Below are 19,172 nucleotides of genomic sequence, written 5' to 3'. Positions count from 1 at the left end.
GGTACCATTTTCATATCTAAACAGGATATACACATAAATAGAAACAGCGGAAGGAAGTGCATTCCACAATTCATTTTTAAAGTTCCTTGAAACCACTCTGTGGAGGAAGCCAAACATCCATATGTTGAGAATGATATTAAGTTTGTGGAATATGGTTTGGTGCTGTTATTCAGCGGTAGGAATAAACATTTCTACGGAATCCACCCCGTGATACATGCGGTAGAAGACACAAAACGTAAATAACTTGAAATTGCTAGAGATACACTAGGGTTTTTTCTAATATTACGCCCTGTACTTTCCCCGGGGCGTAAAAAGAATAGGGGAGTCCCAGGCCCATGGGTGTCGTAAGAGGCGACTAAGGGCTTTTTCGAAGTGGGAGAGTCACGCTGCCGTCTTATGACGTCAGCACAATCGGGCCAGACTCGTCCGGGTTAATTACCACACTCGCACAGAATACCGGCGTGAAGTAGCGGCCTAGTGCCGCTATGTTTCGCATAGGTTAGTGTCGAGGACCGGAGGCCATCCCTTCCCCCCCGACAAAATATGAGAGCGGTCCGTAAAAAGATATTACCCCAGGAGGGTACCGGCTCTACCAGAGCCGGAGAAGCAGCCGGCCTTGTGTTTCCTTACGGAGACGCAGATATCTCGACCTAGCGATACGTCATATTTAACGTACCCCGGGTACAAAATTGAGCACAACTCTTTGCCTCATGCCGGGGTATGTGTGTACGTAAGGGAGGATATCTGCTGTCGCCGTGTCGGCAATTTTGAGGGTAGGGACCTGTCTACTCTCTGGCTCCGCGTAGATTTAGACGACCGCGTCCGTATCTATGCGTGTGTCTACAGGTCCCATAGTGGTAACGCAGAAACCTATCATCTCATGGGCTGCCTTCAAGCGGCAATTGACGTCGTGCTTGCACAGATCCCCTCCGCTGAAATCGTAGTCTTGGGTGATTTCAACGGGCACAATGCCGAATGGCGTGGATCACGTACCACAGACTACGCAGGGCGATCTGTGCATAATTTTGCATTGGCGTATGGTCTGTCCCAATTGGTTGAGTCGCCAACGCGGCTCCCGGATGTGGATAGCCACATGTCGTCCTTATTAGATCTTCTGCTGACTACACATCCCGATGGTTACCAGGTCTTTGTCGACGCCCCTCTCGGAACGTCCGACCATTGCCTGGTCAGGAGTGTAGTGCCTATCCGACGCCAACGTCGCAGACCTACAAGTCAGCAGATTGGGATAGGATGCGTTCCTTTTTTGCATCCTACCCTTGGGGCGAGGTTTGTTTCCCTTCGGATGATCCTAGTGCCTGCGCCATTGCAGTAGGCGATGCGATACTGCAGGGCATGGATATTTTTATACCAAGCTCTGTAGTACCGATCGGTGGCAGATCACAGCCCTGGTTCGATGCGTCAGTTAAAGCAGCATCTGACTGCAAAAAACAGGCGTATCGAACTTGGGTTGCGGCGCTGGGCACAAAGGATCCGAACTGCAAAGTTCTTAAGAGGAAATATAACCGTGCCTCCAGATTTTTTAAGCGGCAAATCGCCCGTGCGAAGTCTAAGCACGTCGTCAAAATCGGCGAGCAGCTTTCCAGTTACCCGACCGGAACACGCAAGTTCTGGTCGTTGTCGAAAGCTGCTCTTGGTAACTTCAACCAGCCGTCCATGCCGCCGTTGCACATGAGGAATGACACCCTGGCCCATACGGCAAAAGAGAAAGCCGAGCTCCTGTGCGCTCTTTTCGCCTCCAACTCGACTCTTGACGACAACGGAAAAACACCGCCGACCATCCCGCGGTGTCAGAGCTCTATGCCTGAAGTACAGTTCAGACAGAAAACTGTTAGGCGAGCTCTGTTTTCGTTGGACGTCAGAAAATCGAGCGGGCCGGATGGCATTTCTCCAATCGTGCTTAGAACGTGTGCCCCTGAGTTGACGCCGGTGCTAACGCGTTTATTCCGGCACTCTTATTCCAAAGGCGTAGTCCCTGACTCATGGAAGTCAGCCCTTCCGTCCGATCCAAAAAAAAGGAGACAGTTCGGATCCGGCGAACTACAGTCCTATTGCTATCACCTCCCTGCTCTCCAAAATAATGGAGAGCATAATTAGTCACCAGCTTTTAGTATACCTAGAGGGTCACCAGTTGATCAACGACCGACAGTACGGCTTTCGCCATGGACGGTCGGCAGGTGATCTTCTGGTATACCTAACACATAGATGGGCGGCGGCTATTGAAAGCAAGGGGGAAGGCCTGGCAGTTAGCCTGGATATAGCGAAGGCCTTTGATCGTGTATGGCACAAGGCGCTCCTCTCCAAACTTCCATCATTTGGGCTTCCCGAGAGCTTATGCAAGTGGACCTCCAGCTTCCTCACTGGGCGTAGCATACAGGTCGTTGTCGACGGATATTGCTCGAACACGAAGCCCGTGAATGCTGGAGTGCCCCAAGGCTGTGTGCTATCTCCTACGCTGTTTCTTCTGCATATCAATGATATGTTGGACACCTCCAACATGCATTGCTATGCAGATGCACTGGTGATGCCGTATACACGGGCCATGCAGGTCTCTCTCGGGAAATCGTCGACCAGTGCCGGGAGAAACTTGTGTCTTCTATCGAGTCCTCTCTCGAGAAGGTCGCGGAATGGGGTAAATTGAATCTTGTCCAATTTAACCCCCAGAAGACTCAAGTTTGCGCGTTTACCATTAAAAAAACCCCATTCGTCGTATCACCGCTCTTCGAGAACACTTCTCTTAAAGCCGCGCCTAGTATCGGAATACTGGGTCTCGAAATCTCGAGTGATTGCCAATTCCGTGGCCATCAAGAGGGCAAAGCCAAATTGGCTTCGAAGAAGCTGGGCGTGATCAATAGAGCACGGCAATACTTCAAGCCGGCCCACATTCTAGCGCTCTACAAAGCGCAGGTCCGGCCACACATGGAGTATTGCTGTCATCTCTGGTCTGGTGCACCCTAGTATCTGCTCGATCCATTTGACCGCGTGCAACGTACAGCAGCTCGAATTGTCGGGGACTCAGTGCTCTGTGAACGGCTGGATCACTTGGCGTTGCGTAGAGACGTCGCTTCATTGTGTGTCTTCTAGCGCATTTATCACGGGGAGTGTTCCGAAGAGCTGTTTAACCTGATTCCTGCCGCCGAATTTCACCTTCGCACGACACGCCACAAGTTAGGATATCATCCCCACCATATGGATGTGTGGCGGTCCTCCACAGTGCGATTTTCTAGAAGCTTTCTCCCTCGTACTACAAAGCTGTGGAATGAGCTTCCTTGTGCGGTGTTTCCGGGACGATACGACATGGGTACCTTCAAAAAAAGCGCGTACACCTTCCTTAAAGGCCGGCAACGCTCTTGTGATTCCTCTGGTGTTGCAACAGAATGTGGGCGGCGGTGATCACTTAACACCAGGTGACCCGTACGCTCGTTTGTCCTCCTATTCCATAAAAAAAAAATTAAAACGAACGAGTAGTTTTGATGTTATTGATAATTTTCGTTTCCGCATTACGAGGGGCACACTGAATTGATCGGGAATCAGAAAAACTGCATGCACGGTACATACTAAATTGTATTTTATTGTTTTTCGAAGTATTCTCGGTTCAACTTAATGCACTTTTCCATTCGTGCAAACCAATCATTAAAACAATAATTCCAGGCTGATTTGTACGCTTCCACAGCTGCTTCGGGGTTTTCAAACCGTTGACCGTGTAATAAATCTTTCATTCAGGTCAGGACTGTACGGAGGATGGCCCTGATGGGCCATCCTCAATGTTTTCCTGCTGCAAAAAATCATTTGTATTCCGAGCAGTATGGGAGCTCGCATTATCGTGATGTGAGATGATGCGACGTTTCGGGTTATTTTTTCACAGTTCGGCTATCATTTCTGGCAAACAAACCATGATATACCACTCAGCGGTAACCGTTCTGCGTTCCTGTAAAGGAGTTGTAGCAACATGCCCCTTTTTCGAGACAAACGTAGCGACCATTTTCTTTGACACGCTGCGGGAGCGAACCACTTTCGTTGGTTTGACCTCGTCTTCGAAGAACCAAACTGCTGACTGATGTTTTCTTTCAGGTTCGTATGAATAAATCCATGATTCGTCACCTGAGACGATATTATAAACGGCATTTGACTTCCGTTCGCTTAGCTTTAAACCAACATAGTTTTTGTTTGTGAACTTTTTTTTTTAATTTCATGAATGTCATTAAGATTCTAAGAGGCCAGTATTTAAATTTTAAAAAAGGTTTTATTGTAACTCAATCCAAAATATTCTATTCCCGATCATTTCAGTGTGCCCCTCGTATTAAAATAAACCTTACACGATCGGCAAGTGCCCCGCGTAATAAATCGGCGCCATTTTGGCGCTGGCGTCTACTTTTGCGCATTTATTTTACGTGCATTAATAGATTGCTTATAATTAGGATGATATGAGAGAATATATAAGAAAACTATTGAAACAAGCTACAAGACCTCTTATAAACAAAATGAAACACAGAACTTGCTCAGGGCGTAGTGTGCCAAACGGCACTTAAGATTTTGGTGTAGATTAAAGATCTAGTGCCAAATGGCACTGGTCGATTTTGTATTTCAGATGGCGCGAAATGCCCGCGTTACGTCATACATTGCGCCATCAGAGGCCCGCTCATAACATAATGAGTGAGTTTATTTTAATGCAGTCACAGCAGCGCTTAGATCGACAATTTAAATATAAAAATACTTTGAGGCCTACGTTGCATCCAAATTATTTTTTTACCTATTTGTTTTGTTTTCAAAATAGCATTTTTATTCTAGCAGGTCTGCTGTGTACGTGGTCAAATGACTCTATGGTCATACTTTGTAAGTGATCACCACCGACTATGCTCTTTTGCGGCATCAGAGGAATCACAAGAGCGAGAGCAATACTGAATATGTAACCGCGCCTTAAAGAGCCTACGGCTATCTCTCTGTGGGGCCGGCATTAAGCATTTTCTCGCTTTATTCATAACTCTGTTTCTGGAAGGCTTTGTATTGGTCTTATAATGCATGCGGCAAATCGTTTTTTTTTTAAATAAAAATAAGGGACGTTCAGCTGATACCTATTACAATGCAGCGCCGCTCGGAATTCTTGAAAAACTTCAAAAATTCTGAGCGGCACTACAGTTGCGCTCGTCACCTTGTGACATAAGATGTCATTTAATTCAGATAAGTCTCATTTGCCCAGAAATTTCACTAGCTACGGCGCCCTTCAGACCGAAACACAATAATGTTTACACATTACTGCTTCACGGCAGAAATAGGCGCCGTTGTGGTACCCATAATCTAGCCGGCATCCTGTGCAATGGAGTCTCCCCCCAGTACTGGGTGAGATTACCCAGTGTTGTTCAAGATCAATGTGTGAGCTATTAAAGTAAATAATAAAAATACAGTTATGTTTCAGATGAGAAATGTGCAATGCGGAAAGAGATGGAAGCTTGTATTCAGTGCGAGAACCAATTGAAACATATCAAGTACTTAGAAGATCAACTAAATAAATGTAACATTCGATTGGGTAATTACTTCTTTTTTTACAATTTAAAGTGACAAGACTAACTTGCCTGCTGGTAATTGATACGCCCTGTATAACAATACAATGCCGCTCAGTTAAAAAACACAAAAATCTGAGTTGCGTTCATCATTCGAATAAACCATTCTTAACCAACAAAACCTTTCGTAATGTAAGTTAAAACTGTAAATTTTTTTGTGAAGTCCACTGTGGACGCTTCAAGTTTGAATATACGGCTAAATACCCAACGAAAATTGATTGGCCAGGTTGTGGCTTCATCTACAGGATTTACTTTACAGTAACATGCTCAACCCCAATATTTGCATATTAGGAAATTAACTTGAGATGTAGCTTTTGAACAACGCACCCTGAGAGTTGAACAAAGGTATACAAGAATTTATGACGATACATCACTCGAACGGTTAGCTCAGTTGGTAAGAGCACTGGCACGGAACGCCAGAGGTCGTGGGTTCGAGTCGTTCATAAAATTTTGTTTTTCATATTTTATTTGTGTAGTAATCCTGGAAGTGAGGGTTATCACTTTAAAAACATAACAAATTGTTTTAATTTGATAAGTTTGAGGGCTTCATTTCAAATGATAGCCACTGAGATCGTTACGTGAAATCTCTGATATCAGTGCAGACACCTGCTTCCCTGGCCAACATTATTCGCGTTTCTTCATGACATTTTTTAATATGCGAACATATCATTCAAAATTGGTTCACCAGGACACAACGCAGTCGCGGTGGACAATTGACTGAAATTATATTCCATACATAATGTCATCGAATGTCCTTTTAATTTAAATAATAAAGTGCCAATATCCCTTACACAGATTATTAAAATTCATTTCATATTTCGAGCGTTTTAATGAAAACCCATACTGATATGGTCGTATCATAACATTAGATTTATATACGCGTTATATTAGCTTCGCCTATATCTATCTTAGAAATGACAGGACACTCCTGTTTTTTAGTATGAGGCACACCTTAGGAAAGATAAGGTCGCTACGAGAAGTCTGCGAACATCCGAGGAGTGTTCGGAACTTATGGAAGGTGCTAGTCTGGTTGGAATAACTTGCCAATACCGCACGCGAAATGGACCCAATTACTAATTGGTTTTAAGGAGCCCCTTTACCATTACATTACTATATACAATACATAGTATATGTAATTTGACAACTTTCACATTGACTTTCTCGGCTCCTTCGGTACGTTCTGCCAACCGTTCTTGTGGAAAACAACTAAAGGTTAGGTTAAATAAAAATATTAATTTGTGACAAACATTGAATGCGTACACATAATAGTATTTAATAGTTTAAGAATTGCAACACGTGAATAGCTATTTAAATACAATTTAAATCCACAGCGTCTCAAGAGAGCAATGAAACCCTTATGAATGAGCTGAGGGGTAAAGCTGAGTTCTTCCAAAATTACATCATGGAGCGATTCAAGCAGATTCAACAAGATCAGCGGAAAGTAGACCAGGACATGCCCATTGTGAACGGGGACGGGCGCTGTGCGTCAGACGAGGAGGCTGGAACTAATGGTGACAATATTATTGCTGCTCAGGTAAAGATTTCATTTGTTTCATGAAACAACTATTAGTGCTTCCTATTCAAAGGGAAGGAAACTCTATTGCCACGCATCCGCTGTCCGTGCGTCTATTCGCCGTCCGCCCGTCTGTGTGTCAAAGGGCTGTAGGTATTTCATAAAACCCAATAGTTACACATCTAAAATTTTGATAAAATCCAAGATGGCGAATTTAATATCTATGGTCATGTAAAATAGTACACAGTGTTATATCTTGTACGATGTTAGGCATCCCTCGGTGTGAGTCCGATTAACACTTGACTGTTTTTTGTTTTCATTGGTTAATTTTTTTCCGGTACTTCAGGTTATGCACGTTAAAGTTTTATTAAGATTTTTTATTTTAAATAGTATTATTTATTTATTTGGAAATAAATACAGATACATCCTTAAACATAAAGTAGATACAGTAAAAATTGAAATATGAAAACAAGGATGTCTCCTTAAACAGTTTCACTAAGTACACTTAATATTTAAATTTACACTTACACGTAGCAAACAGCTAGTTAATAAATAAATTTAACAAAATGCAGTTGTAGACATTGTTACAATTTGAAGAAATTTCGTGATTTCTAACTTACACTGTTTGTGCCAGGATTTATTTTATTATGAGTTTGTAAGTTTTAGAGGAACACGAAACCATAATATCTACATCATTAAATCTTGAGTTATGGAGAGCAAACATTCTGGGCAGTGGCGTACGTATAACCAGTATTTGTCCTGGTGTTTGAGAGATGAAATAAATTATTAGAGCGTGTAACACGGGCTGGTATATGAAAATCTATTAAATGAAGTAATTCTGAGGATATAATTTCACTCGTACATATTTTTTTCAAAGTGACAGATTCAATTAAACTGCGTCGCAGGCTTAATGAAAGAATATTAATTTTTTCTTGTAGTGGTCTCGACGTCCACCCAAGCGAATGTTTAAGATACGCAAGAATTTATTTTGTATTATCTCGACCTGATGGTCTTATACAGCGGATTCCATATTGGAGTAACATATTCAAGCTGCGACAGCACAACTGTTCGATAAAGACACATATATGTATCTTTATCTTTAGATGCCTTAGAGACGCGTGTAATAAAGCCTAACATACGATATGCGTTATTCGGTATGTGATCAATGTGGTCATTAAGTGTCAACTTGGCATCAAGGTATACCTCAAGATCACGAAAACAGGTAACTTTTCAGGTTCTTAATCGCCTAGTGTAATGTCGTTTCAATTTTGTTTTTATTTTTTGTAAAAGAGGTATGCTTACATTTATTGTAACTTAAAATGAGTTTGTTACTTTTGCAATAGTCATCTAACCTATTCAAGTCTTCCTGCATAATCAACAATGTGGGAATACAATTTTAAATCATATAATAAATACTTACTTGAGGTACGCCTGACGTTACGTTAACTGTAGGGTAGGTGAAACCATTAATAACTTCCGATTGGATTTGGTATTAATGAAATAAAGTGGATAAGATAATTTATGTTCTATGCGAAATATTCTTACATCGAAAAATATAGAAAAGTTTAAAACTTCAATGTGTTACAGACTGAGTTGATGAAGAAAGAGAAAGAGATACGAGAACAAATAGCGGACAAATTCACACTCGAAATGAAAACAATGGAAATGAACTTTGCGAGACAGTTGAAAGAAATGGAAACAGAACAGCTAACCACTGTCACCAAACTGAAAGACTTATTGGAGAGGAAAGCCAAAGAGGTCGGCACACTGAAAGATTTTATACTATCCGAACGAGCAAAAGTTACACAAGTACTAGAGTCAAAGGAGAATGAGATATCAGAGCTGATCAAAGATCATAATAAACTACAGGCACAATGCCAGAATGTGAAGCAAGAAGCGATGGAATGGAGACACAAAGCGGAGAAGTACAAAGAGAGATTGGCAAGACTCAGTTCATTTGATGATGTCCTAAAGAAAGAAAGAGACGAATTGAAGTTGAAGACTCAGGAATGTAACAGTTTGAAAGCCCAATTGAATGAGTTGCAGTCACAGATGTTGCAGATCGAGGAGGAATATAAGAGTGTGAGGTCTGAACATGGAGTTTTGCTTGACAAATATAAAAATGTGAAGAAAACTGTTTATACTTACAAGGTATTTGTGAAAATTTGTATGCTTTTTGCAAAGTTCGAGAGTTTAAGGGCTTGTATCGGGCCAAACCTGTGTGCTAACAGCCTTTCTTTAAAAATATTTCATATTAATTCTATTTCTAATAGTCTGACCTGCTAAGGTGTCTGGTTTTTGATACATTATTTTTCACTGTATTATTCATAATTTCATAAGGCACAAAACATTACCAAAATTATTTTTTGGTAAAAAAGCACCAAAGTCTATGTTTACGCAACATTATATTATTTTTTTATTTATACATATATGCTCACAAAATTGATAAACCCCTATCAACTATAGTTAAGAGAAAAAAAAAACAGCTTTCATTTTCCCCGTCAAAGGTTTATAAACAACATTTGTTTACAAAAGTTTGCCAACCACTAAAGTCAGCCCCAATTGGTTATCTTTCAAATCATGAAATGCGCATGCTAATAACATGTCCGATCCTTTTTATTATATTTTCTATTTTTTAGGATTACATGTCTAAGAAGGACTCTCATATAAATAGCGAGATGACCAGGATACAGGAAGAGTATAGAAATATATTTGTGGCGCTTCAGAAGCAGATCAACTACCTGGTGAAGTGTCGCGTCAACGAGGAGAGGAGGGGTGGTTCACAGGCACAACAGTATCAGCCATACGATGTTAGTAGATGTTTTGTCTTATATTCTTCTGTTACATACTGATTGCCAAACTGAAGTGGCAGTGGGCAGGGTACATAATTTGACGGACAGATGGCCGGTGGGGAAGCAAATTCCTCGGATGGCGGCCACCTACCGGAAGACGGAGTGTTGGTAGGCCAGCCCCCCCACAAGAACGACTGTTGATCTGGTCAAGATCACCGGAATACGTTGGATGAGGGCAGCGCAGGACCGATCGTCGTGGAGATCTTGGCTTTTGTACAGCAGTGGACGTCTTCCCGCTGATAATGATTCTTCTGTTTCAGAAAAAGCAATGCGTTATATAGAGTCAAGACCATTGTACCAATTTGTAATGTGCCTTTGTAAAGCAACTTTGCTTTGTATTTGGCTATAGTTATGTTTAGGAATAAATTATTTGTAACAATAAGGCATATCGTAAGAAAGCAATCTTAAGCAAAATCAAGGCTATAAATTTTTAGGCTAAGGCTTCAAGTTCAGCCACTGTAGTGCACAGTAAAGGTATTGTCAAACATAAATGCGAACCGAACCGAACTGTAAGCATGGAAAATGCTAACCGAACCGAACCGAACTGAAAGCATGGAGAATACGAACCGAACTAAAAGCATGGAGAATGCGAACCGAAGTGGAGAAGTCGAACTACAAAGTAGGCACAGCGAACCGAAATCGAAGCATTGATGGATACCACTTGTGTCAAAGTTTTGTAAATACTAAATAAACTCATCCGTCGCGCTTCGCACTTGCTTGGCATCATCCATTCGCTCTCTGTTTGACGTCGTGTGTACAAAGCCAGCTAATACAACTATCCCGCTCACGCCTGCCTTCGCGGTTTGTCCTGTCGTGACACGCCTTTCGGTTCACCACGTATTCGGTTTGCTTTCGCTTTTCTATGTGACTTGATTCAAATGACACTATACGTAACAAAATGAAAACGCTTTCGGTTCGCTGTCTGTTTGAAAATAGCTACGTATGGTTGTTGTCTTAGCAAGTAATAATGTAAAAACACATGTTGTTTTTTCAGTGTACCGAGATTATGAAGAAACTTAACGAAGATTTCGCTCGTCTTGCCCACTCTAACTTCGCGGACAGCGTAACGCCGACACAGAGCAATAAATAACACGTTACTGTATTTTGATTATATATTTACCCCCTTATTCATAATAGTCTGCTAACTTAAAGCATTGCTAATTCTCACTCTGTCTTCTTCTATTGACCTAAGTCAGAATGGGAAAAAACAATCCTTAGCGGCTGTTTAAAGTTAGCGGACCATTGTGAATAATGGGGTTAAGGGTTATTGGAATCTCTCTCTATAGGCAGTGAAAAACTTTGTGAAGAAGATAGACTTTGAATGCTAAATGAGTTAGGGTTTGAAATATTTTTGTAATCTGAATTATTGACACAATACCGAATTCTTATATTATTTATAACATAAAACTGATAATAAGTATAAAATAATTATATAAAACACTACGTTATAGGAGAGTGTTACGTAATTGTTGTGTACTAATTTACACAGGGGCAGTGCCCTATATTCTGTTCTGCTGTTGAAGAATATGATATTTGGCAATAAAGCCAAGCGTCAGAAGGCAATGTCAACAATTTACACTGTTACGTTATAACAAGTTTTGGTAAACATTTTAAATAACAGGTGGCATTGAGCTAGAAAAAATATTTTCTTGTCATCACTATAAATTGTCCGAATTATTCAAAGTAACCAGAAAATCACTGTTTTCGTGGCCTACTTTGATTTTTGCTAAATAATAAATATTGACATTCCTTCGTACATATACGTCGATGTTGTACGAAAATTCTTATATGATGTGAAGTATTAAAATATCGAATTAAATTTATATTTACAAGCACATTATTTGTGCGAATCAACGGCGCCCCAATATTATAAATATAAGTAACTATGGTGTTGCCATATTTGAAATGTAAATGTAGTTCTATGTTAAGTTTGTAATACAAAGATATCATCTTATAGTACAAAATTAAGTATTCGTTTTTAATTTTAATGTTATTCCGTATTTTAATTTATATTATTATTTTTTAAATAATTTTCTGCATAAAAAATGTCAACTATTAGTACTATTTCTGTCTACATTTATTAATTTATTATGTTTTTTCCTCTTAACCTGTTCTGATTTTAAACCAACTTCAAAACGGTCGATTAGTCGCAACAATTCTATAGTATTTTTTTTGTTTTTCTGTTTCTATAGTAATTCTATAGTATTTATGATTCGATTTAGAAATAAAATTGTGATGACCATGTCAACAACTGATCGTTGCTAGAGATTGCGCGAATGTTGCTAGATTAATAATTGTTGTTTGAATTCAGCAATTGAGGTTGAGCCGGGCACTTAGCACATCTCTGATTTTCATTGGTGAAGTACGGCTCGAGCGTCGATAAATTTTATTTAAACTCGAACTAAAATAATCTTAATAAAATTAAAAAAGAGCTTAATATTAGATTAAGCCCTTAATAATACATTATTTCATTTTCTGAATCGTATGTTTAATAAAAGAACATATAAGGCTCTTAAGAACAAACATAAAATTCACTGGGCCCTCCTTTTAGTTGCCAATATTTACTAAAACATGAAACCGGGAAAATATTCGAATAACATAACATGCATTACAAGAAAATTGTATCTTGTGACATCGTTACACTCAACTTCTTTAAGTCCAAAACTATGATCTCGCAAAATGATTTAATTGGACTAAAACTTTTAAGACTAAACATGCAAAATCTGTTTGATACAATTTCCGTCCCACAATAATAATGTGCTTTGATATAAAATGCCACTCTAAACTTTTAGGAACTGAAATTAATTAAATATCTATATTAAACCCTTCCTTATCATTAATCTACAAACAAATACCTTAATTAAATTAGATTGTAGAGTTTTATTGCTGATAGCGTGAGTCGTGAAACGGCCAAACGTATTTTTATGGAACTTTCATTGGCGAATAGCTCAAGTTATAAGATTTCTATAACATTTATTTTAGAAAAGTAATATTTGAGTCAAAAATTTAATTCAGAATCGTTTTGAACTAAAATTTAATCATTATTAAAAATAAAATATGTAAATAGAAATATTGGGTAAATACCTACACCGCGTGTACTTTGATGTCCATGAACTGATTAATTAGCACTCCCCCAGTTTATGCATGGTGCCAATTTCAGCTGTGCAGCATGCATCCGATTTTATCCAATAGCACGTGGTCTCGCTTGATATCGCCCAATCAAAAGCGTGCTCATGACTCATATAGGGGACTGTGCAGTCCTTCCAACCTATCATATCTTTCCTATACTAGTTCTTTTTAGAAATAAATTATTTCAATAGCTCAATTTTTATTGTTCGTTTCAGTCTTATTTATATGATTTTTAATGTCGTTTTCAGAGCGTATTAATTTTATACAATATATAATTTATTAGATTTAAATAACAAGACTGAATGCAAACTTACGAAAGAAATGCTTGTAGGTGGTAGGTATATCAGGTTTTCAAAGCCACTACAATTCATGAAATTATTCTTATTATCATATTGCTAGTGCTGACTGATTTCATATTTTAAAGTAGGTACGGTTTTTATATAAATGACAGTAATAAATTAATAGTAAGAAGAAAGATAAAGAGAACTTAGACAAGAATAAGATATTTTTCTATAATTAATACATTTTTTTAAACTGAAATCAAAAGTATTAGCCTAGTTTTTTTAAATGGCAACTCTGAAGAGTAGGAGAAGATATAAGAGATCCCAAGATATCTGTATGAAGTAAAAGGCAAATACGCGTAATGGATTATTAAATCTTTTAAACACCTAAGTGAAAATTTGAGCTCACTAATATTAATTAATTATTACCTATATATAATATATATATGCAATCGACTTAAGAAAACATTAGATCAGTCATTTGCTTCATAAAACTCAATTTTATTTACATTTGCAATAACATTTACTATAATAACAATAAGGGAAAGGATGACTAAGACAATTTTTATTAGGTACAGTCCGTTTAGAGTGATTTTGCCTGTTGCTGTAAAGTTGGAAACCTAAGTGCTATATTGCAACATGCTAAACTCGCGGAACAAAAATTTAAATGCAAATTTCATAGGCCAAATAACTGTGAACGGATTATTCAAATTATTTAAAGTTAATAATTTATTGACTTGACATTAAAATTTTAAACTGTCTCATGATGAAATCAAATTTCAGTAAGCATTGATTATATATGTATAGACTATCTATGATTAAAAGAAGATCCGGGCGATCAATAATACTAAAATTAAAAAAAATACATATAAATACTTGAAAAACATTTTGTGCTTATTGACAACGCTCTAAAAGTTGACATTCCTATCAAACATATTCCATTTAATTCTTGAAATTATTTCGAATTTAATTATTGTTAATAGTTATTGCTCAATTGTCTTACAATTGCAATTTGTTTGTATATAAGCTATTGTTTTGTTCGTTTTATTGTAAAACTTTTAAGTTGACTTGTAAATAAAGAATAACTTAATTCAATGGTTTTTTATTTCTTTATGTAGTATTTAGAGGGTACAAAGGGCATTTTTGATACAACACAAGCAATGTTATTATTTCTTACATTCACTTGAAGTTCAGTGCCGACTTTTTTGTTTTGTTCAAGTACATATCCCATAGCTACATTGCCCCCTAGTGAAGGACTGGGGCAACCGCTCGTAATATTTCCAACGACATCTCCGTTAAAATTTTTAAGCACTGCACCTTTTCTTGCTGGGGCGCCCGCTTCTATCCTTATTCCAACTCTTCTCTTACTCACTCCATCTTTGATTTGCTTCAATATAACATCAGCCCCAGGGAAGTTTGCTTCATTGCGACGCCTTTTTGCTATCAACCATGTCAGATTCGCCTCTACAGGAGTTATTTTATCGGTAATATCATTCCCGTACAAACACAATCCAGCTTCCAAACGTAAAGAATCCCGTGCGCCTAACCCAGCCAATTTTATTTCGCTCGATTGAAGCAAAGCTTCAGTTACTATGTCCGCTTTCTCAGGTGGTATCGAAATTTCTACACCGTCTTCACCCGTATAACCACACCGAGTTATTCTGCACTCAACTCCTGCCACGGTTCCAGTTCGACTGGTCATAAACGTCAGATCATCTAAGGAGAAGTTCGTAAGCTTCTGCAATATACCGGCAGCTTTTGGCCCTTGCACTGCTATTAAAGCCCTTTCACTGACGTCGTAAAATTCAACTGTGACGTCCTTATTTGATTTCCGAAATATTTCAGAGGTGTCACGCATATGTTGTTTGTCTACTTCTAATCTTCCTGCATTAGAAACTATATACAGCTGATCTCCTTTTACTTTAGTGACGATTAAGTCGTCAATTATACCCCCTTTGTCGTTCAAAAACACGGTAAGGGAGCTGGATCCATCAACCATGCCTTTTAGGTCCACGGGGCATATTGATTCAAACCAACTCACACAGTCTTTACCGTAAACATTAGTCTGCAACATATGAGATACGTCGAAGATAGAGGCACTGCTTCTGGTAAAGAGATGGGATGCCGAAACGCTCATATCGGTGTATTGCACGGGAAGAAGAAAACCAGAAAAATCAACAATTTTACCTCCATATTTCTCGTGTAAATTATACAAAGGGGTCTTTTTCACATTATGAGCTTTATCACTTAAACGGCGCACTTGTGTAGCAAATAAATGAGGTTTCGAAAACGTTCTGAAGCCCTGCATATTTTGTGTCACGGACTCAATGTAATATATGAGCAACAAATTACAAAATTACTGACACAATAATGTTATTAAGAGCAAACTGTGTTTATCTTACTCATTAAGGTTGAAGGTCATCACACTGATAATTTGTCCATATACTGTCAAGTTTATTTAAGCAGTTTAATTATCTTTCGACAAACATCTTTATTTTTGATATTGCAGCATATTTGAAAGTACCTACCTAAGAAAGTAAGCAGAAAAACCATGAATTTTAAGTAGGTAACGGTAAAAGTAAAGGTAGGTAGGTAGGTTAGGCATGGTACCATCACCGTTTGATAAATTCTTATTGTTATTTGGTTGGCTTCGCCATGCTCGCTTAAATGGCATTGCATGTGGCGGCGTCCTAGGGCGGATCGTTTCCATCCCAAAAAAATATGGTCGATGGAGGCAATGGCTGGTCCATGCGTCATGTCCCTGGATTATCCTGTCATCGGAAACTGCTGATGATGTTAAAATTACTTAAAGTTATTTATTATTAAGAAAGAAATGATAATAAATATATAATAATAATGATGATGATAGTAAATATGTAATAATTATTATTATAATAAATATATAACTATAGTCGTTAATATAGTGCTTGCATAATATCTTTATTTATTTAGAGTGTAGGTGAATTGATACACTACACAATAACTTGGTATTTTTTCATTTATATTACATTAATGGAAGAGGAGGACAAAAGAGTACGCGGCTCTACAAATGATGTGATCACCCCCGCCCAGAGGTACCATGTAAAACCATAGGAGCCCGAAGAGTGGTGCCTACCTTATAAAGCAGTGATTTCCCTCTGTTATGGCGCTATAGTCCTAAAAACTAACATTTTTGAAAATCTACTTAAAATACTTCTACAAATACTATGCTTCCAAATTTATGACATGTTTATCTTCATTTCTTTATCTAAATTATGGCAGTTTCGAAAACACGATTACGAAAAAACATCTCGATAGATTTATTTTTTGAAAAATAGGCTTTTTTTATTGAATTGTTTTATATAATCATAAATCTATGATAGCTATCTACACAAAACTTATTTTATTTGATAGTTTATTAGTATTTATAAATTTTCTTCGTTGGTTTTATGAATACGCTTTGTGAATTATTTTATATCACTTTTGTTTCGTAATCAACCAAACGCGACGCTTTGGTTGCATACCAGCAGTACGCCCGTGACCACTGTTAAGGACGGTACTGTATTTCTTTCTCTCGGGCGGCCTTGCGTAAGATTTTAGCAATCAAGTACAAATGGGGAATCATAGTAAATAAATGATCATGATGCCGTAGCGTATTATGTTAAAATATAATAGGTAAATTAAAAAGGTAAACGAAGTCGGAAAGTACTAAAATAAAATATACATAATGCTATTTTGTATATTATGTCACGCGGGATTGTTGTATGCATGTGCTAGGGTAGTTAGAAATCAAAGGTGGCCGCCGCACAAATTGAAGATTTCAACAATATGTATTTCGTATCCGAGGTTCTCGAGGGTACAGAGAACGAATTTTGATCATTTTTGGAATAAAAGATGGCCGCCGCGCAAAAAATATGATTTCAACAATATGGGTATCGTATATGAGGTTCTCGAGGGTGCAGAGAACGAATATGGGATCATTTTTTAAATCCAAGATTGCCGCCGCGCAATACTCTGTTTCAATCCATATGTATGCGTGGAGGTTATAATGATATCCCTAATGCCAAACAACTAAAAGTAACTAAAATTTGGGATAATTTTCCAAGATGGCCGCTGCACAAAATTATGATTTCAACAATATTGGTATCGCATCCAAGGTTCTCGAGGGTGCAGAGAACGATTATGGGACATTTTTGAAATTCAAGATGGCCGCCGCTGGGAAAAATTATGATTTCAACTATATGGCTATTGTACCCGAGGTTCTCGAGGGTGCAAAGAACGAATTATGGGATCATTTTTGAAATCGAAGGTAGCCGCCGCGCAAAAAATATGATTTCAACAATATGGGTATCTGAGGTTCTCGAGGGTGCAGAGAACGAATTTGGGATCTTTTTTCAAATCCATGATTGCCGTCGCGCAATACTATTTTTCGATCCATACGTATGCGTGGAGGTTATAATTATATATAATGCCAAACAACTAAAAGTAACTAAATATCTTTCGGAAATTGTTGTGCCACATGGAAATAAAATAGTTAAAATCAGGACACTGTGTGCTAAAGAACACGAACACGAAACACTAGAAGAACGTCAGTATATTTATGTGTCGGCACATTCGAAATACTCAAGTGAAATAATTTTGCTTTTATTTTATATTTATTTTGCAATTAATTTAAATTAAAAATATTTTATCTATGTGGATGGGATTCGAACTCGGTTCGATGCAGTGTTGATATAAAACTAACGCAGTGTGCCACGAGGCTAGTGACGTCAAGTCGCTAAATGGGTTTAGTATTCGAGCAGAACGAACAACACGTCTTACTAGGTCGAATCAAGGGCAAAGTTTTTTAACTACCTACAACTCACAATAAGCACTTTTGATTTGTAATTAATAAATAGTATATAACACTTTTTTAGTACTTATCTTCTTATATATTTACTTAGATAGGTATTTAATTAACACTATTTTCAATTTATAAAACACGAACAGACTGCTGGATCGAACTATTATAGGTCAATGTTTTTTAAAGCGAACACAGCGATTTTGTAAATGTAACGAAAATTTTAACTATTTCTTTAAAAAAACTTATTAAACACATTTAATAAATTGTTATTTTATATGTGTATTCAAATTTTACTTCTGATATTCGATTTTAACTATTTTAAATTATAAATTGCACGGAGCTTCACTAAACTATGCGTATAATCCAGATAATGCTCAAGAAGCTTTTTAAAACTAAAAACCAATTGTTATTATAAGAATTATTTTTACAAATTTAGAAATAACACACCAATACCAAAGCATACATTTTGACTAATAGTTAAATGTTTCATTCAATTAGAATTGAGAGCAATACAATATCTTCTATCTCGTTCTAAAACTAGTGCTATCGCAGTAAAACATGTCAAGTTAGCTGGCCAGCCGTTGCTTGTGTAGCCTCAATGGCGTGCTTCATAATTCATTCACTAAAGTTGAATGGATAGGAATTAGCATCTATGCTCTTTTAGTAGCAGGAGCGCGGCCACTCTGTGAGGTTGTGTAACGCGGAGCATACGACTGATCACATGAGAATTACTGCAGTCTTCGAGAGAACGTGACTTGTAGTTCGATGAGCTGAGTACTGGTGATCTACATGATTCTATGACTTGATGTACAGCTACGGTATATTAAATATGTTCTTTTAAGAACGAATCTGTCTGTATACACTATTAATATGCACCATTTATATTTCTGCGATCTATTATAATTCTATAAAGGTGTACGTTACTCGTACACTGGAGTACTTATTTAAAATAATATTATCGAATAAATTGTAGAAAACGGTTTAATGTAAGTACTCGTT

General features: G+C 37.9%; 2 protein-coding genes across 2 annotated transcripts in view; one reads left to right on the top strand and one right to left on the bottom strand.

Moving 5' to 3' along the window:
* LOC126970505 (early endosome antigen 1) overlaps positions 1-14,446 on the top strand; it is a 35,114-nt gene extending 20,668 nt beyond the window's left edge. Inside the window, exons 15-19 of the mRNA XM_050816451.1 lie at positions 5,432-5,542; positions 6,908-7,110; positions 8,677-9,240; positions 9,729-9,899; positions 10,936-14,446. Of these exons, the coding sequence (XP_050672408.1) occupies positions 5,432-5,542; positions 6,908-7,110; positions 8,677-9,240; positions 9,729-9,899; positions 10,936-11,031 (1,145 nt within the window). The 3' untranslated portion in view covers positions 11,032-14,446. The remainder of the gene's footprint in view (positions 1-5,431; positions 5,543-6,907; positions 7,111-8,676; positions 9,241-9,728; positions 9,900-10,935) is intronic.
* LOC126970523 (aminomethyltransferase, mitochondrial) lies at positions 14,438-15,726 on the bottom strand. The gene has a single exon (XM_050816485.1). It carries the CDS (start codon positions 15,657-15,659, stop codon positions 14,454-14,456), a length of 1,206 nt encoding a protein of 401 aa, XP_050672442.1. The 5' UTR covers positions 15,660-15,726; the 3' UTR covers positions 14,438-14,453.
* Positions 15,727-19,172: the final 3,446 nt, after the last annotated feature.

The sequence above is a fragment of the Leptidea sinapis genome, chromosome 21, assembly GCF_905404315.1.
Source record: "Leptidea sinapis chromosome 21, ilLepSina1.1, whole genome shotgun sequence".
NCBI lineage: Eukaryota > Metazoa > Arthropoda > Insecta > Lepidoptera > Pieridae > Leptidea > Leptidea sinapis.
The sequence above is the reverse complement of the archived record's forward strand: the minus strand, read 5'-3'. Positions and strand labels throughout refer to the sequence as shown.

Excerpts from the sequence above, each read along its gene's own strand:
- LOC126970523 (XM_050816485.1), bottom strand. The coding sequence starts at position 15,659 with ATGCAGGGCTTCAGAACGTTTTCGAAACCTCATTTATTTGCTACACAA.